The sequence below is a fragment of the Xiphophorus maculatus genome, chromosome 6 (genome assembly GCF_002775205.1).
Source record: "Xiphophorus maculatus strain JP 163 A chromosome 6, X_maculatus-5.0-male, whole genome shotgun sequence".
Classification (NCBI taxonomy): domain Eukaryota; kingdom Metazoa; phylum Chordata; class Actinopteri; order Cyprinodontiformes; family Poeciliidae; genus Xiphophorus; species Xiphophorus maculatus.
The window spans coordinates 15344306-15368499 of NC_036448.1; the positions used below are offsets into that span (position 1 = coordinate 15344306).

At 40.2% G+C, this 24194-nt stretch overlaps 1 protein-coding gene across 1 annotated transcript in view; it reads right to left on the reverse strand.

Annotated features, from left to right (window-relative positions):
* Positions 1 to 498: 498 nt before the first annotated feature.
* The window catches only part of bcl2 (BCL2, apoptosis regulator), a 36302-nt gene continuing 12606 nt past the window's right edge, over positions 499 to 24194 (reverse strand). Inside the window, exon 2 of the mRNA XM_005796018.3 lies at positions 499 to 4152. Coding sequence (XP_005796075.1) covers positions 4015 to 4152 — 138 coding nt within the window. The 3' untranslated portion in view covers positions 499 to 4014. The remainder of the gene's footprint in view (positions 4153 to 24194) is intronic.

Here is a 24194-nt window from a genome sequence, read left to right on the forward strand (position 1 = left end):
CCCACTTGACTCTTTCAACATTAGGTTTTACTGCATCATGATCTGCACAGATTCCAGCGAGCAGCGAGAGGGTCCGCAGCCTTTGAAGACAAGTGTGATCAGAGCAGAGGCAAGAGGGCGTACAAAAACCTGGCCCGGGGGCATTTATGAAGGGGAGGCGGGGGAGGAGGGGGGTGTCTCTGCACTCTGGTGTTTAGCAGCCGAGGAAGGGAAGGCTGACAAGTGCAGCAGCGTTTGGGGACAGCTTTGATGTCTGCTGCTGCTGCTGCTGCTGCTGCTGCTGCTTCTTCTTCTGCTGCTGCTGCAGTCCTTCACAAGGAGTCAGTTGCCTTGACACGATCAGGCTCACGCAGGGCTCTGATAGATGTAACAGATAATCAAAAGAGTGTAGCTGATGCGCCGCTCCTCACCTTTGAGCATCTCTTATTCTCTCTCTGCCTTGTTGACTTCGCTCCGAGAGGCAGCGGAGAATCAATAAAGACAAACACAACACGGAGCTCAAGACTGCATCTGCTGGAGAAATCTGATTTATTAGGAACAATATGATCCCACTAGCTTATTGTGGATATAGCGGTAAACAACAGGAACACAATTCACTTTCTCTTTTAATAAGTGCTACAGGTTTTTGTATAGATTATAGACAATGAAACAGGACAGCAACAAGAGTGCTACATTCATATATGCACAGAGGTTATAAAAATTACAGTATATTGCTGTTAAAGTTCTTCCTATTTCTGTGTAGGAATTGCCCTCTGTTTCATACAAACACACGCATCACTCAGTGAGCTGTGGTGGCAAAAAGGAGGAGGTTTAGGTCTGGCATTTGACATTTTACACATTAGTTATTGTGTGAGCATGAAGCTGATGAAAGTGAAGCGGCTATAGTACATTTACACTACACAGAAACCTCTCAGTGAGCTGAAGCCACACTGCCTTGCAAAAGCATTCCTATGTGTTGAATTATTTTTATGTTTTTCACATTCTGACAAATTGCAGCCACAAACTTCTATGGATTTTATTGGGATTTTGTGTGACAGGCCAACACAAAATAGAGCATAATTGGGAAGTGGAGGAAAAATGATGCATGGTTTTCAAAGTGTCTTGTGCATTTGTATTCCCCAGCAGTAATAGGTATTTTTCAGCTTGTCTCTACCACTTTTCGACATGTAAAATCTTATTATTTGGCCATTTCTGCTTTTTAATATAGCTCAAGCTTAACAAATGCAATGCCCCCAGCATGTTTCACCGTGGGGGACAACATTTCCACTCTGATGTTTAATGCTATTGTTTTGATGTCATAGGGTTTTGCATGACCTAAACTATTTCATCTCAGCTCTGACTGTACTTTTAGTGTCGCTGTTCTGCTGGAGAGTGAACTTTTGCCCCGGTATTAATCTGTTTTCCTCCAGGATTGACATACACTAGCTCCATCTATCTTACCATCAACTCCAACTAGCTTCACCTGTAGCTTGACAAAGAAAAGACGATGTGCCTTTTCTGTCACATGCTGTAGAAGTTTAGTTTTGGTCTCATCTTTCACATATTTTCTGTTTCCTGTACACAGCAGAACTTTACACATGATTTCTCATTACTTACAACAGTGACCTTTGACTTGCCACTCTACTCTAAAAGGCAACATTTTTAGCATGGACAGCTAACATGTGCTCTGATGGCAGCTCTTCCAGAGAGTGAGCCTCTTCCTCTGCTTAATGCTCTTCCATATCTTGAATATCTTTGTAGGTTTGCACTCAAGTCAAACTCCTTTTGTTTTCAGATGGTGGATTGAGGAGTGCTTTATGATGTGTTCAGTGCTTTGAATGCTGTTTTATAAGCTAACCCTGTTTAAAAGTTCTCCACAATTTAACCTTTGACCTGTCTGCTGTGTTTCTTGATTTCTGTGATGTTTGTTCATAGAACAGCTTCTGACATTACACTGTCTTTTATTTGTTGGCATCAGAGCAAAAGGGGCTGGTTTAGATAATTATTTTTTAAATGTTACATATCCTGTTCTGCACTACTCTGTCTTGGTCTATCCCATAAAATCCCACAAAAAAAAAACAGACTTTATTCTGACAAAATGTGAAAAAGGTTTTGCACGGCACTGTATTCTCTGTCAGATATGTTTTAAATTAAAGACCAGTACAAGTTTACTTTGGTTTCCAGCTCTCTACACATGTATACTGTGAATTTGTGGCAGTTTAAGCTGTGAGGAATCATTTTAATCTTGACAGTATAGCAGCCTCGAAGCCGACATCAACGCAACACAAAGATTAATTTCTACACATTGTTATATTAGCAGCCAGGAAACTATGTAGTTTACAGTGTGATTCCATAGAAAAAGGAAAATAAAAGTGACTAGCTTTATTCTGAAAGTCTGTAATCTTGTACCTTGAAATAAATTAAAGAAAGTGTAGCTTTATTTATTGTTATTTCTTCTCTATAGCCTGTCGTATTATAAATACAGTTACACATCATGGGCATCTATTGTGTTACGGTTGACTTTCATCCATGCAACAAAGAAACTGGAGATTTTCTAAGACAGAAAATTTAAATTCCCACTCCATTAAAAGGCTGGGAAGACGTGTCCAACCAAAATATTTTGGGGACTTGGAATTTTCCATCAGACTGCAACACAAGACAAACATCAATAAAACAGGCTGAAAGGAATAAAAATCAATCCCCGGGTGCTTTCGGAGGCCGGACAGAAAAAGGGAGGGAGGGACAGCTCAGGTTCCAACGACCAGGAGTCCACTACCGAAATGCTGCTGACTTGATTTCCACCCAGTCACATGTGGCCACGCGAGAACATTTCTCAGTCAGTCCACGTCAACAGCTGTCTGTGTCAGAACGGATTCATTATTGAGTTACTGCGGGGCGGCAGCAACTGGAGGACACACGTGTCGCCTGAAACCTGGGCGAGACCAGACAATTGGACCTCAAAAGGACTCTGAGAGGAGAACCACAAGCACTCACAAAACTCTTGAGTTGTTTATGCTAATAGTAAAGCTATAAATCTAACAGAGCGGGTGGTCTACTTCACATTAGAGTGCTTGAGGAATGAGCTCTTATAATTGTCCTGTTAGACGTTGGAGGCTGAAGAAAGCAACATTTATTGTACCTCTAGCTGATTCTCTCTGTGCGCCCGACTGCACGTTTCCCTCAGGACACTTAGCAACATACCTTCACGCTTTATTTTATGCTCCTTGAAAACACACACATAAACACGCACACACACACCTCCTTATTTGGTTTGGCATGCAAGAAAAATAAAAACCCAGCACAAAAATCAAGGAGCTTTCAGCTGAGCTGAGCTCAGGCCTCCTTTTCCTCCATTACAGAGCCAGAGAGAGAGAGAGAGAGAGCATAGTGGTGCAATGTGTTCACCTGAGCTGTGTGAGAAGTGAAAACAGTAGACACACGCTGTGCTGGCTGCAGTGAGCTGTTTCCATTACACACTCTGAGCAGCTGTTCTGCAGAAGTTCTTTGAAGGACGGCTGTAGGGATAACTGGAGTCCACAGCTCAGACAGGGTCCTTCAACCTATAACAAGGTTGGGGGGTTGGGGTCTGCTGCTTCTTCATCACCAAGCCCTCCTAAAACAGGTCCCGCACTTCCACACCTTGCTTGTGTCTATATTCTACCATTCAAACGTTCATGCAATAAACTAGTACAGAAGCAGGCAAGAAATTAAAGAAAAAGACGTGCATTCCTTGTCCCTCCTCAGCCACAGTCAGCTTGGTTTTTTTGCTCCTCGGATGCGTCTATGGGCCGCGCCTCTGGTTCCCTCTGCTGTTTTTTTGATTCGTGTCTGTTTTGACAGAAGGAGGCATGAGGAAAGGAAGCGTTCACAGAGAGGCTTTGAAGAGGGCCAGAATCGGTCTGAAGGTTGTCTCTGAGGGGGTCAGGGGCATCTTTGAAAACAGGAGGCGCAAGAAAAAAAAAGGAGTAGGAGGATGGTGCTGAGACATAAAGTTGAGCCTGGAGGAGGCAGGAGATGTTGAGAGAGAGATACTGTTCACTTTTGTGCAAGGTACGCTCCGATGGTGACGCTGGCCGCTCCGAGCGCAGCCAGGCCAAAGACAGTCTTGATGGACGGCCAGTAGCAGCTGAAGACCGACTCCTTTTGTCTGTCGTACAGTTCCACAAACGCTTCCTGGAAGAGAAACAAAAAGAATACAAAGGTTAATCCAGATGCAAAATGAAAAACTTTGACCAATGCATGAGGCAATCCATACTCTCATCGTCTTTGGTCCAGTTGCGAACTTAAATACAACTACAATAAAATGCTCATCAGTGAGGAAATATATTTTAAGCATTTTCCTAACAATTGAAGGTAACATAGTTACTTGATTGCACTATGCGCCTTGAAAATACATAATAACACCCCTCTAAAATAATTGTGACGGCTCTGGAGTTCTGCAAATCTACTCCCATAGGAGCAAGTCTTTGCTTTTCTAGCATTTTTGCCTTTTTTGGTGCTTCATTCCATTCTTTTGTGCAAACCAGAAGTCTTCATAATCAGGAAAAGCAAAACCTCCTTGTACGAATGGCACCAAAGGTAGGTGAGGCAGATTTCTTTTTTTTTTTTCAGAATTATGTGAAATTACCCTTTAAAAGGTAAATCCCCTGCCGCTACCAGACATGGGTGGAAATAGAGTGTTATTACACCCATGTTAAAGAGAGATCCATTACACCCGCCTACGCTCAGGCTCCAAGAGAGATACCCAGAAGCAGGCTCCAGCCAAGCCAAACATGGGAGTCACCACAATATAACACCCCTGGCATAAAAATATATTGTTACTCTGTGGGGTTTAAAGAGGCAGGCTGCAAATTAAGAGTGTGTGCGTGTGTGGAGTGCCTCGGCAGCGTGTCTCAAATGAGGAAATACAGACGTCTGCTCATAAGCAGTGACAGCAAGAACAGCTGGACAGGAAGTAATGGTGCTAAGCTCTCTGCTGTTCCACACACACTCCAAGGCAGATTATCTTTAACCAAAGTACAATAGGCTACATTTCAGAGGCTTAAGGGAGGAAATACCAGCAGCAGCCATTCAGTATTCTTTCTTTTGTTACAAGGCTGACCACATGAATCGCTACATGGCAAAGTTGTACAGCTGAGTCGATCTGATGTCTCTCTTTTCAGCTGCCATTTGACCTGTCTGTGAACAATGGGGAATTGTGAAGTTTGATTCTTTGCAACATCGCTGTGTTAGTTCTCGTGGGAATTTGTTATCAATATAATCAATCCATTACGGCTGTAATACAGGATTTCTTAGAACAAAATAAAAAAGAACACGCCACACTAATAAAAGGAGACTGAAGTGCTGTGGGGAGACAAAAGTATTTCCTGTTTCCCTTCCCATTCTGTGGCATTCCTGAGGCCGGGGTCTGATGACACGAGGGAGGAAGAATCAGCAGAATCCCGCACGCCTAGGCCCTCTGGTATCTTTAACTGCAACAGGGTCTTTTTAATTACCCAACCAAAATACCAATGTCAGCGTGTTAACACCCACAGAGGGAATGGTGTTATTCAGTAGTCATCAATATATGAGGGGTCACTATAGTTCAAACTGCTAACCATTCTGCATTAAACACAAGTTCAAACTGATGGTACACCACTGTTACACATAAACGTTTCATTCATTCAAAGCAGCAAAAAGTTACAAAGCCCTCCTCACATCACATGTCGCCGTTCTTTTAAGGTAAAAATTTCACAAACTTGCAGACTGGTTGGTGTTGCTGCCTAATGGGAATTGGAATATTGAATTGTACAGCATGTCTTTAAAACAAATACAGTTATCTCCAGGTAGACTTTTTCAGTAGAAAAATTAAAAATGTAAAGATTTACTATGTCATTCAATTTCACGGCAGAATCATTATAAAGTGCTGAAGGACCTCAAATAATTTACAAGTTAGCAAATAGTTAAACAACTGGTAGTTTTTATAAATGTAACATATTTTTATTCTTATATGCCCATTTTGATTGATGGATGGATGGATGGATGGATGGATGGATGGATGGATGGATGGATGGATGGATGGATGGATGGATGGATGGATGGATGGATGGATGTTTCACTAGTTTCACTTCTATGCAACTAAGTTTTGTTCTTGAAACAATAGAAGAAGCCTCCTGTTGGCCATAAGAAAACTATGCTGAATTGGTTTCACTTTACAGATAATTAATTAATTTATTTTTTGTCAAGCATAAAATGGAGCTTTTTTTTTTTTTTTTAGATTATATGATTCCAGTTTAGGTGAATATACCAACATTAAAATCCAAGTTATGTACATTTTAAATCCACTAGAAGATAATCTTAGGTTTCCACCTTTTGCTGAGAAACACTTTTCCCACCTACTTCACTAAAATAACACTTGACTGAGGATACAACTCATATCCAGCATGTGTGCATGTGACTGACCACCAGTACGGCTCAGCAAAATAGCAAGCTCATGATGAATGTCCTTGAGAGGCCCCAGACAGTCGCCATAGATTCTATTTAAGTCTAAAACAAAAGAAGGCCAATTATAGAAAGGGGTTCACAAGAGATGTAATGGGAATGTGAATAAAGTCCCAGAAGGGCGTGGATGGTAATGACTCCAAACTAACTCCGGGGAGAGAAAGGAAGCTGAGGCAGAGGAGAAGGGGAGGGATGTCAGGTGAGTATCATGGGACCGAGACATGCTCCACTTCAGCTCCTGGAACTTTTTTCGCCCACATGGCAATGTTTCCAGCAACCATGTGAGAAAGGAGCAAAACAAACCGTGAAGCTTTCCCTTTCTGCTCTGTCCCTGTTCCTCCTGCTGCACCGAAGGGCATTATGTTAATGCAAGCCTTTGGAAAAAAAAAAAAAAGCACCGATAAGCAGGTGGAGAAAAGCACGCTGAAATTTGACAAGGACACGAACAGGACAATACATCTGCATTACAACAAAAGCTCCCGCGGCAGCAAAGCCCGCTAGCATCAGCAGCAGGTGTGCGTTTGGGATAGAGAGTCCAAACAGCAGCCTTTCAGAGTCTTCATTTTTTGGATCAGTGCCTTTTAAAAGGTCACAGCCAGCCAACAGAGAGCAAGAAGCCAAGAAGAAAAATGCCTTCCCAGGTTTGTATCCCGCCCCTTTCTTCACACACAATGAAACCCTCTGAGACACTCATATGGACATAACTGTGAGGAGTTGATGGGGTCCCACACTTCTCCACAGGCTGGAAACAGGCCGCTCATGTGTCATGGTTACTCAGACTAGAAGCTCCTCACACAATTTGCTTTTCCCACCAGCGGGACAGATCTCGTCCTTAACCTCTGATTTGTTTTTCACATGCTCGACACCTCTGGGTTTTGTTTGGTGTCTTCCTCGTGGACACAAAGGGATTTTCTTCTGCCGGCTTCCTTGGATTGGTCGGATGCTGTCTCACGGGCGACAGGAATACCAAACATTTGCCTGTTCCTGTGGGTATTCGCTGTGCTTTTGAAAGTAATCCCTCAACCTGTTGGGATAATAATGATTCATCTTGCGCGCTTGTCTAGCTGTGTTAAGAAAAAAAAAACACACAAGCACACACACACAAGCAGTAATTTGCCCAAGCTGTTAAAATGATTTGCTGGCCATCTCTGTTTTGTGACGTTTCTGTGGGCTGGAGGAGACGGAGTGAAAGGGATGTGGGTTAAAGTTCAGTTTGTAATTAAGGAGCCTGTTGTGGCTTCGCTGCTACATCCGCCACTGTACCAGGTTTCCCCGCATGTTCTGTTTATTTTCAATCCATTCACATAGCAGGACACTTATAGGCCAATATTGCACATGCTGCCTCCCACGGCACCTCTTTGATTTTTTTTAATGAGCTTTTTGCAGACTTTTTCTCACCTAATTAGAGTCAAACAAAACTCCCTTTTGAAGTTCCAAAGAGGGGTATAAAGGGGGAAAATGCCAGGAAAGCATTAATGTCCTTATAATTCATAAGTTCAGATCAACATATCTATTAATAAACTTAGCTCCATCTCAATATTGTATCCACATTTACAAAGAAAAAAGAACGAAATCCCTCACTAGACACAAGGGGTGACTTGTCAACTGCTGCTTGTCTGAAAAAGGTCAAATAAAATCAATTCCCCAGGGAGCCCTTCACAGACTGGCCCCAGATAAAAATTTGAGATGGCGGTGGAGTTTGTTGCAACACTCATTACCCGATGAATCCCCTTGTGTCAGCAGGCACAAAACAGCTTGCAGCAGCGGACAGAGAGCCCTTCGCTGACCTGTGACAATACTGCAATCCGGGGAAACAATGGTCAAACAGCCAAATGGTGACAAAGTTCACTGGGGAGCGCAACACATCACCTGTGCAAAGAACGTTAATGGATCAACAATGCTAATACAGTAGATCAGTTTAGCAGCATATGACCATTAATTAATCACCCAATTGGCAAGAACATTTTTTACATTTGATTTTATCTTGGTTCAACAAAACAAAAATGCAAGAAAGCAATTTTTCATAGAAACTGATGGGGTTCAAATCCTCAGTTTCCTGCGTCTTTTATTTTTAAGTTCCACCAAATATTTAGAAATTATTTGTTAAATTCAGACTGTGACATTTTTGGAAATAATTAAATAATTAAATCTTTACCATTAAAGATTTGGATAACTCTGGACATTTAATGTCTTTCCATCTTTCATCAACAATATTTAACAACAAAGAAAAAGGCCCTGGTCCACCATGGTTTAAGTTCCTGGGTATGAAATGAAAGAAGGAATGACTGAATGAAACTGCAACATGTTCACTGGGTTTACAACTTAGTGCAAGTTGTAAACTTGCACTAAGTTGTAAAGGTGAATTGATTCGGTGTCATCTAAAAGTTGTCATGGAGATCTGAGCATGCAATCCAAACATTTTGTTGACCTTGGGAGGGCGTAGAACCGCGTCCCCATGTATTTTGTTGGAGGTGTTGCTCGGTTATGGGGACTTGAGATCCATTTTACAAGCTAACCAGGTGTTTTATGACCAGAGCAAGAGCTGTGTGAGAATTTTCTTCACATAATAAAGGTTACTTCTCCAATGAGTCCAATAGGAACCCTCGTCACAGATACTATTTGAGGTTATCATGGACAAAACTTCATGCAGGTCTCCCCTTGCTTTTTGCAGATTATGAGGTTGTGTTGGTGTTTTAAGTCACGACCTTCAAAGTGGATCATAAACTTTCAAACGAACAACAAACACAACTTTGTGTTTGAGTAGTGGTCAACAACTGAGTAACATTGTTGCATTTAGGATAAATTAGTTCTTATAAATGTCCCATAAAGAAGGATGTCCGCCTTTATCTCTCAACCCACAGCTGGATAAAAAACATCTCCATATTTAACCAGGACTTCTTCAGTTTTTATTTTTCACTTTGCTTTTGTTTTCATACTTTGTGGTAGGCAATTACCTTGTATTTTATGCACATATACAAAAAGAGCCTAGTGCTTGTTTTGTTTACTTGTTTCCTTTATGTAAATGCATATTTTAAAGTTGTTAATGTGGACCTAATAATATTTCCCTTAATGCTTGGATTACCTGAATTGCTGCTCATAGTGACATGATTATATTTTTATTTCAGTCTCTTTCACAAATACTAAAAAGTCACAAATGAATTATGTTAAAGAATATCTCAGCAGCCACCCTATCAAATATAAAACAAGGAACAGTAATAATGTATACTATTCCAGTCATAGATGTCCAAAACAATATGTTTGCATTGAATCTCCACATCCTTTGGATGTGCTAGAGGCTGTTAATACTTGACAAAGGCACCATACCTCTCCTCATGTGAAAGAATAAAAGTAATAATAGCCTTTGTTAAAAAAAAAAAAGAGAGAATGCAAGAGAGACCATGACGTGAACCATAAGGAATGGAAAACCTTGTTAGTTTTCTGGCTTCTTGAGTTTCTCTGCAAACTCAGGTTTCACACTCCCAACAGTCATTACATTCAGACGTAAAAGGAGAAGCTTTTTTGACGTTTGGATGCAACCCTAAAGGCTCATAAATATTCAAATGTGCGTCAGCAGCAGCGGTGGCAGCATTTGTGTGTTTACAAAACAGCTCGCTCTCCCATGGGAGAGAGCTTCCACCGCTGGAACATGAAACACGATCGCCAGTAAATCACCCACTCTCCTTATGACACTCCGTGCTTTTTATTGTCTCCATTATTCATTGTCTGTAGCTGCCAGATAAACAGGAGTAGTAACCTTACACACAAGACTCTGGTTTTTACTCCAGATCTATAGAGCATATTGTAAAGGTATCACAAGCGTTAGCCTTTTGGAAATAAACACAAAGTTGTGGATATTTGTCAAAAGTAAGAAAAAAATACACATGGTTTTCACATTTCTTCTGAAAATATAAATTTGTTGGAGGGCTGCAATGGCGCAGGGTTAAAGCAAGACCCTCAGTCCTGTCACAGGTTCGAGTCCTGACCTGATGACTTCTGCCGCATATACAGTATAAATAAAGTCCAGTGTAATCAATTACATTCAGAAGTCGCTTACTTAGTAAAAAAGAATACAAAACATCAATCGTCTGATGTGCAAAGCTGGTAAAGTTGTGGTTCAACAAATATGACTTCTTTTGCATTCACATTTGTTGCTATATGTAAACTAACAGAAGTAGCTGTTGCAATTATGAGTTTTAATTTGTGCAATAGTGGCAATCGTTAATTTTTCTTCCCATTGTAGAGAAAATCCCATCCCTACACAGTAAAGGCGACCAGACCCACAGTTTGGGACAATTGTCAGGAAAACAGTATGACTTCCCACCAATCACAGAAAAAATAGAAGGCAGTTCTACAAACCACTGATGTGGACAACCTGAACAAAATGTCTGGCTCACATTTTGGATTTTATTTGTATCCTTTTCCATTCAGTCTATAAATATGTGTCACTTGTGTTAGTCTGTAATAGGAAATCTCTACTAGATACATTAATGTCTGTTTCAATTTGGAAAGGTGCAGGGGTATAGATAGATGCTGTATTGTCTTTGTTTTATTTATGCTGTTAAAGACAGAATTAAGTACTCCAATTTGCAGAGCACTACCAAATGATGGATAGCTTCAATGCACATACCTGGACCTCAAAGTCATGAGCTAATCAATTTTTGTTAACTGTGTTGATTTTAACTCAACATCTTTTTCAACAAGAAATGAATGGCTGAGAATAAACTTTGCTTGGAGGAAAATAAACTGCATAGGGTTTGTTTAATCTGCTCTCCTGGTTTCCCTGTGATCTTCATTAAAGCTCAGGATTTATTATTAGTCCATTCTAGATGGCTGAGATGTCAAAGAAGAGGATAAACTACAAATAGACAATTGTTTACCCCCTCAATAAATCTCTGTGACTCAGTTCCTTCTGCAATCAGTCCAATATCCTCCACACCTCCTCCTTTTTGTCAACAAAAGGCGGCAAAAAATTGCCCCAAAAATACACATGGTAGCTAAAAGAAGATGTTTCCTCCTCAGTGGATGTCCGCCTATCCGGCTGCCTTGGAGCAGGAAGGGACTCAACAGCGGAGCAACTGCTGTGCCGCTATAAATACAGAGAAGTTTCATCTAAGCTCCTTGTTCAGGGCTTCCCAATCTAATAAAACACCTCTCACCTCCCCTTGTTCGGTCCATTTAAAAGGCCACAGATGACGTCCAAGAGCAGAGGGCGGGTGGAAAAGGGCAGCTGAGTCATCATGTGTTGGGGTGGATGCTGGTGTGCGCTAAAGTGCATGAGTGGCTTTCCAGTATAGACAGGATGTCTGCCACTTGAAGGCTGGGTGAGGACCTCATCTGAGTTTGCAGCCTTTAATCTGAGTGTAACAGGCAAAGGCAAAAAAAAAAAAGAGAAAGAAAAGCTGGCCGTCTTCATGTGAATAAGGGGGGAACACTTTCCAGACTGGTCAGTTTTGTTCACATGTTGCAACTGGGAATGTAAAGGGGCACTTGTTTAAAGAGCCACTTTGTAATTGAAAGTGGCCCTTTTGAACTGCGCTGAAACATTGAGTGGAAGAAAAGAAGTTAATGATTATATTCCCAGTTAAAACTTTTCCACATCAGAGCTGCTTTATCAGCTTTGGTTTGCTGCTTATAGAAAAAAAACACACAACAAAACCCATCTCATTTTGGCACATGAAGAAAGCCTGGGAGCCTCTTCAGCTGAGCTGCTCTGCCTGACAGGAACCGTAGATGGAGACCGTGGGAACCAGCAGATTTCCCAGGTGGCCTATTGCTTCTCCAGTAACAAACACAATCCAGAGGAGGGGCTCATTTCCTGCCGTAAGGCGGCATGCAGCCTCAAGCCTTAAACGTAAGATCCACTGACCCTGTAGACCACACAACCACGTCTCCAGAAATAGATGTATGAGCCTGAGCCAAAAACAGCTACTGTATATGGAGTCATGACTGGGATGTGTGGGAGCAGACCAGTTCCAGAGGGGCCTTGTGAATGTTCTCCCCGATGTACAATAAAACACAGAGTTCTTTGATAGAAATGACATGTTTAGTAGCTCTGATGTAACTGGATTACTCAGCCTTAAGAGGTTTTTCAGTCAGGCAAGACAGTCTTTGTTGAAGGAACCTCAACAGTTCAGCCAGTGTGAAGTCACTTCCTGTACCAAGCGCTGCACAAATGACATCATTGTCTGGTTTAGAACCAAGCCAACCCAAGTATGGTCAGATCAGAATCTGTGTACGTAGCCAGGGAAAGACTTGAGGCAAGCCAAACATGTAGTCATACTAATTCCATGAAAAGAGGGGCTGAATAGAGGCAAAGCTACAGTTTGAAGGACACTGTAACTAAGAGACTTTTTATTTGTTTTGAATCAAATCATCTGAGACTCTCAGGGAGTGCCTTGCAAGAGTGTTCTTATGTTAAGGAATATTTTCCCCATTTTGTCACATTACACCAGCAAACGTGTGCGAATTTCTTTGAGATTTTATGTGGAGAGCAACACAAAGTTCTTATTGGTGAGCTGTACAACTACATTTCATTGACGTCACAGCTGCATGCCTTTTGGGTTTGCATTCTAACCGTCCTTAGCAAAATAGCTCAAACTAAGCTCATTCTGGACTTTGACTGGGACATTTAGAGGACATTGACCTTGCGGAAGATGCCATCAAGTCTTTTATTTATGCTCTACCTGGTTTTTCTCCCAGACTGTATTTCACTTCTTCCACCTTCCTGTTAAGTCTGACCCGGCTTCCCTGTCCCTGCTGAAGGAAAAAAAAAACATTCCCACAGTATGATACCCTGTCACCAACATGTTTCCCTACAACGATGGGACATTCAGCATGTTTGCGGCTTGATTTATACCAACATTAAGTAATATGCAGGTGCAAAATTTATTTGCAAACTAGGCGACATTTTGAAGGCAATTGGTTACATTGGATTTTATTTAGAGGGAGAAAATGAGGATGAATAAGTATCCATGCAATATGTTCTTTCTCTTTTGCAACAACAGAGGCTTTTATCAATGTCATGTTATGCATTTCTTGTGATTTTATGAAGTTGCTGAAATGTACTATACAAATGACTTGACTTGACACATCTTTCATTCCTTCTTTCCTTTCTTCCTGCTTTTCTTTCTTCCTTCCTTCCTTCCTTTGCTACTTTGTGTTGTTCAACCACATTTAAGCTGACCTAAAATGCATTAGGATTAGAGCTTTTAATGGGACTAAATATACAAAAATTCAAGGGATATGACACAAGGAATCTGTAATACAACTACCAACAGTTACTTTAACAGAAATTAGACTTATTTGCTTTTTTTCTTGAATAGCCCCTGTAATTTCCCCTACAAAGGTAAATGTAACATCATCCAGGTGAGGATTAATCTTGTCAGGAGAGGAGAAAGTACCCTAACATCAAAGCTCGCCTCCCATTGTCTCCTCTTTCATACAGGAGAGGTCTTGGAAAGTCATCTGCGAAATGAAAGCTTTAGCAGCAAGGTATTTGAGCGGTTTGTGTGACTCGAATACACAGGGGCCCGGTTTCAGGTTCTTCTGTGTTCTCTGTGCGCCCATGTAAATGAGCGAGACCACACTCTGGGACGGGGGCAGATAGACGATCTCAGATGTCTGATAATGTCAGTGAAAACAATCGTGCGTAAGAGGTACGACTCCCAGAGGAACGCCTTTGAAGTTGAGAGAGGGAAAGGCGGAGGTCATTGAAAATGTTCCACAAAGTCACAGACAAAAGCTGCTTTCTCCTGCAAACTCTGGAATTAAAGTCGGTGTTAAAACTAAGTCAAACTTCTTGCAGTTCTTAGGTTTTCTGTGTCAGTTATTGTAGACAGGTATGTTAGAAAGTAACTGAAGCTTCTGCTGTTGTTCAGAATGACTGCAGAATGTCTTGGCGCACAGAGGAGTTCATTGTCAACTCTGCATGGTGAACAGGAGCCAGATCATGAACCTTTCACCGCTTTGCTTGACAATTGGAGTTTGGTGATTTTATGCTCTGGCTCTGAATAAAAAGCAACATTGTGCATTGAGGCAAACGCTGTTGTTCTGGTCTGTTCTTATGGACTTATAATACAGTGAAATTGAGACAAACATAGTGCAGGGAAATTAAATCTTATCAAGTCGAACTTTCTTCGTTGGACAGATAACAATGAGGATATTGTTTCTCACAATAGATAAGAATCAGAGTGTCGTCTTTACATTTCCTGTTTCTAACAAGTTTTGAAGAATGGTATTTTGAGAATTTTTCAGTCATTCGACTAATTTGGAGTTCAGGTGATGCTAAGGCTTTTTAACTCAAAATATACAAAGCTTTAATCGATAGTATTTAGCGGTAACACGGGACTTATGGAAAAATGTTGGTATTCAACATTTATTTATTGTTCAGGAAGACAAGAAGCTGAAATGATTGTTTTAGGCTTTGTCATTTTGGAAATTGTGCTAACTTGAAGTTTCAGACTGAATGACACAATTCATGTCCTATTTAGAAGATTGTTTTTTTGAAGTTGCATTGTAAAAGCAAATCTAAATAAATTTGTATCAAATAAAATTATATGTCTATCATTTTTAATTCAAAATCTGACTTTAATTAATTTCCACTTGAGGAAGTGGAAGAAATAACTGTCCTTTAACATGTATTCTTCAATCTATCATTTATTTATTAAACACTGAGTATACCCTGGACTAGTCAACAGGCCATCAGAACTCAACAACAACATAAAGGCGATATAGAGAGGCTGATTATCCTAACATCCTTGTATTTGGACAGTGGGAGTTTTTGTTTGGAGTACCCAGGGGAAACCCACAAACACACAGAGAGAATATTCAAACGCCACACAGAAAGGCCCTTTTGTTGCAAAACAAGTGTTTACAGCTGCTGCATGCAGCCCTGTCTTCCTCTGTCACGTAATTCTTTAATTTCAGGAGCTAATCGATTATGATTAGAACTAAGTTAAGCAACAATGATTACAAGCGGCTAGATTGTAACTAAAACTAAACTTGACGATCTCCAGAATATTCGTTTGGTTGTCATTTTGCAAATAGTCTATGTTCCTCTTACAATCCATAAAAACAAGCCATACATGTTCAGTGTATTTGTTTTGGGTTTATTTTAGCTTAACACAACTGACTTGGGCATTTAACGTGCTAATTAAAGTTTGTTGCATCTAAGTTGTAGGTAGTTTTTTCTTCACCTGAGATCACTGCAAAGCCATTCCTAGTAATGAACATCCTATGATGATCTAGTTTGGGGAAATTCCCAACTCCCAAATATCTCATCTGTTTTTCATAAGTACATAAACTTTCACTTTGGAAATCCCCTTTTATTGATCTGACATCAACAGTTACCATTTGTAGGATCAGCGTTGATATTGAACTCAGTAGTTTTTGATAATGAACAAGGGACATAAACAAACACCACTTTAATTCTGACATACATATCCTAAGGCAAATGACATATCTGACAAACAAATGATGCAACGCCACATACAGAAATAAGACTGAGACTTTATTTGGTGTCTATTCCTGTTTTCATGACAGATTAAAAATGGACATGGTGCTGAGAGACAAGTCAGAAAGCTTTCTCACAGTCGGACTGCGGTTGCGAAATGCATGACAAAACTTCTCTAACTTCCATAGGAATGAGGTAATGTTAAAAGAAAGAAGAGGCGGGGAAGGATATTCTCAGAGAGCCTTTCTCCAAATGAGAAATCCAAGCATGTACCCTGAGTCTGTTCTAGGATTGACTGTTGCCACTTCTAGACGAAGTTCTCAAATTTCCCCCTGTTTTCCTTTATGAAAGGCTGGGAATACTGGGAGAAAGTTCATTGACCTCTCTTAGGCAACCAGCTGATTTTCATCTAGGCTGGGGGAGAGGAATCTCAGGAATGCATTGATGTGCAGAGACAAACAACTGCACAGTGAGCTTTAGTCACCCGGACCGAGAAAGCCAGCATAAAGCTCAGGTTTATGCCACACATTACGATTATGTAATAAAATAAGTACAGTTGAGGTTTATTTCTCTTCTGTGAAGCAATCTGAGTCCAAGGCAACAGTTTGGTGCAGAGACGAATGCCATTTTTCCTCCCATCTATTTCCAGTTCAATGTGACTCGGAGGCCTTGCGGAGAGCTGCGTTTGTTGTGCAAAAGGCTTTGAAAAACAGGGGAATTGTTTGAACAGGCTGGCTCACTCAGAGCCGTGTGACCTTCCTTGTCTGCCTGCAAAGACCAAAAGGAAACAAGAACATCCTACCTGATGAATTACAATTAGCTTGTCTGTTGTGACAGTGATCGTCCAGTGGGAAAATGTGCAGAAAACAAATGAGGTCTGTGTCACTTTTGTTGAAAAAGAACATCTCTATCTTGCATGAGCTTCCTGTTATCAGAGACTGCTCAGCAGCCTGGTTGTACTCAGACAACAAGACCCAAACTTGAACTTTTTATGGTAAAATGTACTCAAATAGAAAGTTGAGACAGCACATTATAAAAATACCAGTCGAGTCATTATTCTGTTCAGATACAGCTTTTGTGTTGCGGACATGTGCTGACATGAGCTGAAAGGTCAATTGAAGAGGAAAAAGCCATTACTCTAAAACCAACAACAAAAAAAGATAGATTCCAGTTTTCATATCACAGAGATGTCTTTTGTCTGATGAAGCAAATAAGTTGAAATGTTTGGCCATTATGATCACAATTATATTTGGAGGAAATAGGGGGAAGTTTGCAAACCCAACTGTGAAGTTTGGGCGTGGCGGTATCATGTCTTCGGGTGGTTTAGCTGGAGGATGGACTGGTGCAGTTCGCAAAGTAGATGGCATCGTGAGGCAAAAACAGTATGAGGAAATATTGAGGAAACATCTACTGACATCAAATATAAAATTAAAGCTATGGCATAAATAAATCTTCCAAACAGACAAATGGGTCCGATCCATAAAGGTGTGTGTGAGCCGTCTGCCCTACAAACCGGAGTTACAAAGCCCACACAAAATGTTTATCCAAAATACTAAGGATGTATATAAAGAGTCCAAATATGGCATCTTCCAAATAGAAATAATGTAGGTAATCCTATCTGATCTAAAATATAAGACTGAGACAAAAAGCTTGCCATTTTATGCAGTTTATGCAAACAGCTGGTTTCAACTACATGCATACCTGCTTATTTTTACTTTGTGCTGTGCAACGCCCATGTGGATGTTTCACGAGTATGTCTATCTGCTTTTTAGTCAGCAGATGGATCAGCTGAGGATCAGATGATGCTCGAGTCAGATGACTTTAACAAGTAACTTTCATCCAAAGTTTCTAGTATTAATTTTTGACTTTCACTTCAACATTAACTCAAATTAAATCCTAATCATTTACCCAGCCAACCCCATTGTCAACCATTCAACTTTTTCGTCTACAAAATTAGCCATCAGCCTCGACCTGACAATAAGGAATAAGAGGATTGCCTGTTTATAACTTCATAAGCCTTTAGTTATTGCCTGCCTTTCCGTCTCTCATCCCCCTGCCCCCTACTCCACTGCCCTGTTAGCTGCACCTCCTGATCAAAGTCCATCCATTTCAGGCAGGAATATTTTTCTCCCTCTTTTTCTCCCTGGAATGCAGGAATGTAGACTCATTTAATTTAAACCTGGATTCCCTGAAGGTCAGATTGCTGGTATCAGAAAATGGGTTCGCACAAACGGCTGAAAAATGTGACACAGCGCCAGCTGGAGTCTTCTTTTAACATCAGCATATTGAAATGCTGTGGATTTTAAGCTTGAGGAGTACATTTACTGGTGTCACTCTTTGAAGCCTTTTTACCACATAGCCTCTTGGAGCGTGAAAGATTAAAAAAGGGCCTTTTATAGGATAATTTGCAGAGTTGATTAACATTCTGGTGGTTAGATTTGCAGACACGAGCCTTGTCTAGACAGAAGTCAAAAAATTCCCCAATAAAGCAATACGGCGCCCGACATAAATACTGACGTTATAAAAAAAATCTGATCTGACATAAAATGACTGATACACAACCCTAAATAAAAGAAATGACAAGCTCTTAGAAGAAAAAGATTCACTGTCAGTCCTTCTCTTTTTAGATCCACATTTTCTTTGAGGTATCTGTCATTATTTCTGCCAAACAACCAATTAAAGGTCTCCCCTTTGGGGTAGACTGCGTGTGTCTGTTTGGGTATTTCATTTCACCCTCGCCGAGAAGGCATCACTCATATCCCTTATATTTTCAACACATATTGTCATGTTATAACGATAAACATCACAGTATTTTATTTATTTATGTGACAGACCAACCCAAAGTGGAGCATAACTGAAAAGTGGAGGAGAAACTGCACACGGTTTTCATTATTTTAGCAAATAAAAATGTGAACAGTGTGGCACTTTTGTATCAACCCCCATTTACTCTGATACCCCCCCAAAAATCAACACACAACACACAGCCTTAAGAAGTTCCCTATCCAGCAGCCAGAGTCTGTTTTTGCTCTTTATTCTCTGTAGTTGTTCTGTAAAAACCACTGAGGGTTTTCTAAGGAACATTAGTGACGATGAACATCAAGACACACATCTGACAGGAGAGGAATAAAGTTTTGAGGATCTATGAAGCTTTGAACATCTCATAAACGACTGTTCTATCTTTCATCCAAAAATGGGAAGATCCACAGCTCTGGTGGGAGAATCTGTTCACAGAAAAACGTTGAGTGTTGTACCCCTCACATCTGGACTTCATGAAAGAATGTCACAAAGAAACCTACTGGTGATGGAAAGGCATAGTACATGGCTTGGTGCCGCCTACATGGATGGTGGACACATCACACTTATGGAAGAAGGTGCTCCTGTCAGATGAGAACCAAATTTAACTTTCTGTCCTTTGTGAGAAAGTGAGAATGAAAGCTACTGCACGCCAATTACAGCATCCTAATTGTAAATCCCGACGGTGGCAGCATCATGCTTCAGGGAGGATTTTCTTCAGCAGGGAAGGTGGAAGCTTTTCCGATCTTGCAACACCGGCTTAAACGAGAGCCCAAGCATAAAAAGCGTCCCACAAAGTCGACTTTAACTGCAGGCTGAATTTTGTACGCGACCTGCATGGTCACTGGTTGGCTGTTAATTGAGTCTTTGCTCAAAGACCCTGACACCAAACGTCGGAAGCACTCAATCAATACAACATAGACAGAGTGACATCTGAGCAGCGGCTGACCTCACTCAGTGCTGAGAGGAACAGATCCGATTTCCTGTGGGGTATTTGCTCTGTAGCCAAAAAAAAAAATCACATTGTGGAGGGGGAGCAGAGAATTATTTACTCCAGACCTCCAGCGATGAGAAGAGAAACCTACTTACTATCATCTGGCTCTTGTCACTTTTTTATTTTTTTTTTCCAGAGAGGGGCTAGGGATGTTTGGGGGGCAGCAGAGTATGTATGGAGAGGAGCCAATAATGGCATTCTGTTTGTTAATGGCCAGTGCTGTGGTTAGTTGCACTGGGAAATCCCAGAGGATGTGTGTGTGCGTGTGCAGGGGTGTGTGTGTTTGCGCTGAGGCCGAATGGCACAGCTAACAGGAAGCTAGGCACCCCGGGGCCATCTGCTCCCTGCCATGGCTCACATGTCACCCTGTGACAACAGAGCATTATTGATTCACACCGCCACATCCGCTTCTGTGTTCACACACTGTTGGTGTGTGTGTGCGCGCGTGCGGACGCGTGCATGTGTGTATGTGTGCATACATAGCTATTCTGTGGACAGCAAATAATTTATTTGCACTACTGCATCCGCTTCTGTGTTTGTCTGCCGGCGTGTGTGTGTGTGCGTGTGTGTGTGTGTGTGTGTGTGCGCGCAATTTATACATTTTAAAGGGTTATTCTAATCAAATCACAAAAATATATTTCCACACCAGATTAGTAGTCATCCATGCAGAAGATTCCAGTTTTACTTTCAAGTTGCGCCGTTTTTGTTATTTTTTTTTTTTATAATGAAACGTCGACTGAATGACTGCAAACGTGGGCTTTCTGCTCTCTGTTTTAGTTGCACAGTTTTTTGCACCAAGAGCTAATAACAAATAACAATAATATTTAAAAGAATAAGAACATTGGGAATTCAAACTCTGCGACAGACTGGCGACCTGTCCAGGGTGTACCCCGCCTCTCGCCCGGAACGTAGCTGGAGATGGGCACCAGCAACCCTCCCGACCCCATTAGGGACAAGGGTGAACAGAAAATGGATGGATGGATGGATGGAATTCAAACTTCATAATCTTTTTTTTTTAGCAAAAATTAAAGCAACATGAAGGATAAGCAGGTACATTACAGTTTAGTTATCACTGTTACTCTGCTTTTCCCTCTTTTAGTATAAATCTGGAATTAACTCTCTTTCCTACAACTTTATCAATCTCCAATTGTCTTAACCTGAACGAAGGTAAAACTAAAATGCTGTATTAAATCATGTTCTGTTTTCTACTGATTTCAGCTAAGTTGTCTATGTGCATCCTCCTTATATTGGCTTTGTCTTCCAACCCAGCTACAGATGTTCTGCGATGTGTTCAGATGCACGTTTTCAAACCCAAACAATATTCTTTTAAGAGCAAACAGTATACTCTCGCAACCATTTGAAATACTTCATACTAGCTGAGTCATTTTCCAACCGCCCAATTATGCACATTTGCAAAAAACACGGCTTAGGAGTCTGATTGCATCGCTCACTCTCACCTATCTGTGAATTTGTTTGGACATTCACTTCTCAGAAAACTGACATCAACAACTCGTTCAGCATTATTTGACCTTCATAATGATATGGATGATGTAAGGTTGAGTATCTGTCCTGACAAACATCTATTCTAATTTTTTGTATTTTACTAAAGCAAAACGTTGCAGACTGCAAACATTATGGACATAAAAGCTTTAAACATTTAATCAATATATATGTACATGCCCGGTGGCACTTACTCCATACTATGAAAATACTAATTCTTCAAAAAACCTTCATGTTTTTTTTATTATTAATAACATGATGAAAACTTTTGTTCACTTTGTTAATGTATTGAACATGATTTACTTTCTGTCTTTATACAAAAATAATCATGTAAAGATGAATGAAAATAAAATGTTCTTTATTTTCACTCATGTATTTTTAGATTTTATTTTATTGTTTTTTGCTTAACTTACTTAACTTTGTAGAAATAGAAATAGAACTGAAAGACCTAAAATAAGCAAAATAGAAAAATATTCGACTGGCGATCTATTCTATAACAATAAAATCTAATGGTTCAACAAGGACTTTAAAAGCAGAATTTGTGTCTGTCTTTCAGACTGTTTGGCTCAACTTAAGTTCAAAATACTGTAAATTTAGACCAGTTAAAATGCAACAATGTGACATATCTGAAAAAATCTTATCTATTACTGTAGACAGTTTTTCTGTTTCTTCCAGAAATAGAAGAGTGATTATTAAAATGTTACTTTAAAATATGAGTCACAAATTAACCTTTATCTGTCTTTGTCAGATTCAGTCACATATGCTGGATGTGCATATGTGAAAAACTTGATGATAGCATGTTAGCAGACAGTGCTAATAAAGTTCAGTCGTATTCAATGTGTAGAACAATATTATGTATTAAAAACAAAATGGTACCACAGTAAACAATAAAGACCAATCCACCGATTACATGTTTTTTATGGCTTCATATTAACAATAGTTGGTGGAAATAAAGATGCAGAGTTGGGAAGCAGACAGTGAGAAGGTGACTGGTAGAGGGGGATGGGAAGGAGAAAGGGTAAAAGAGGGAAGGAGAAAAAGGTGTGTGGCTCTTTTTCTATTTTTTTTTTTTTTTTGCTTTCAGCTTCTTTTAGTTCTCGACCTTCCACTGAGAAAATAAGGGGTATTTACTCATTTTCTCCAGTACAACTTCATTTGCAATTTGCAGCCTCCACCTTCATGCCCACTGATTCCTTTTCTAGCAGTTGTACTTTTTCATCCTCTTGATCTTTCTGTTGTGTTTTTTAGCTTTCTTCTTCCAAAACTGTCCTTCCTTCTTGGTGTCTCTTGTCTTTCTTTATTTCTGTCTTCTCTTCAAAATGTTTCATTATGTATTGAAGTTGTTCTTTTTCCAGTTATAATTGTAAAATATCCCACCCTGCTCTTCTTTTTTCCCCCGACTCTTTTTCCTTTCTACCAGAAGCTCAGTCATTTTCATCCTCAGGTTATCAGTGTACTGATGGTTATGTTCTTTGTCAACCCTCTCAGCTTTTCTTTCAGATCAGACAGCAAGGAGATCTCTCTGTACTTGTCATCATTCAACCTTTTTGCTATTGTTTTGTCCTGGTAGTGTGGAGGTTTCCTCCTGCTCGGTGTTTGTCTCATGCAACTCGTTGAAGGTTTCCTTCTCCAACACAAGAAGCTTCATCGTATTAACACATTTTCCCAATAGATGATTTTCTGCCAAAGACTTAGATTGTGAAGTCTAGAATGCATTTATCAATGGACTATTGAAGGGTTGAGGCAACTTATGAGTTCTCCTTATTTTTGCCTGGACCTTAAGACCGCTTCGGTTTAAAACACATACTCACTCCACACTGGTTTAAATCACACTTGAGTAAAAAGATTTGCTTTTTACACACTATGAGTTTTGGGAAACATTACATCCAAGAAATCTCCATCACCAGGTGCTACAAAGTGCCATTTTCACACTGCTTTTATGGATGCAAATTCTTTAGATGTTAGATGTGATTTAGTTTTGTAGGACTGGTGGTTCTGCTGCTCCGTCTTACCAGATAGGATGACCTCATCTAAGTACAAAGAGTTATTTTATTAAAGAAATTAATGGCAAACATAGTAATGTGTGTTTGTTTTCATCACACAAACTCATTACCTTAATATTATATATCCACCAACCCACTTATCTAGGCAGCAAATCAGGTAAGATTGTTCTGAATGCAGTCATGAACACACACAGATACACACACCCAGATACACTTCTAAGGGTACCTCAGAGCAACCAATTAACTTCACATGCATGTTTTGGGACTGCTGAAGAAAGCCGGAGAACCAGAGAGAAGCCATACATGCACAGGGAGAACAAACGCCATGCAGAAAGAGAAATAGATTTGAGTCTAGGACTTTCTCGCTGCAAGGCAACAGTGCAAATTACTGCATCACTGTCCAGCCTGCAACTGTTAATGCAAACTCTGACTAGTTAATTTTGCTCATTTTAAATCACTGCCTGTTTTTCCATCCTGTAATTCTCATATAAACTGCTTATGTCTACAGTCAGGGCAATAATTATTGAGCTTAAGATAACTAGAACTTCACCGTCCAAGGCTGGAAGTTTGTCTGGCCACCACTCACAGTAAGGTGAAAAAATCTCCAAGCATCTCAAGTCATTGTCCATAGTCCTTGAAGATTTAGTCTTATAGTAAACTTTTAACTATATAAACAAACACAAACATATATCTTCTAACTTGAAGTGTTATTGCCATTTCAGGTAGGACTAGCCAGAGTCCCAACTTGATTCTGTTAAAATCTTTGGATGGAGCTGAAGATCCAGGTGATAGCTAGCAGACTTTTCAGCCACAAAGACTTAAAGCTCTTCACCCATATCCATTGATATCAATATTTCAACTGAAACATGCAGCAAGCTGGTCAGAAATTATAAGGAGTTGACTGCTGTAATACCAATCAAAGAGTTTTCCATTGATGTTTAAGAGGACCATACATTATTTTTTTTAACATGCCATTTTTGATGTAAAAAAAAAG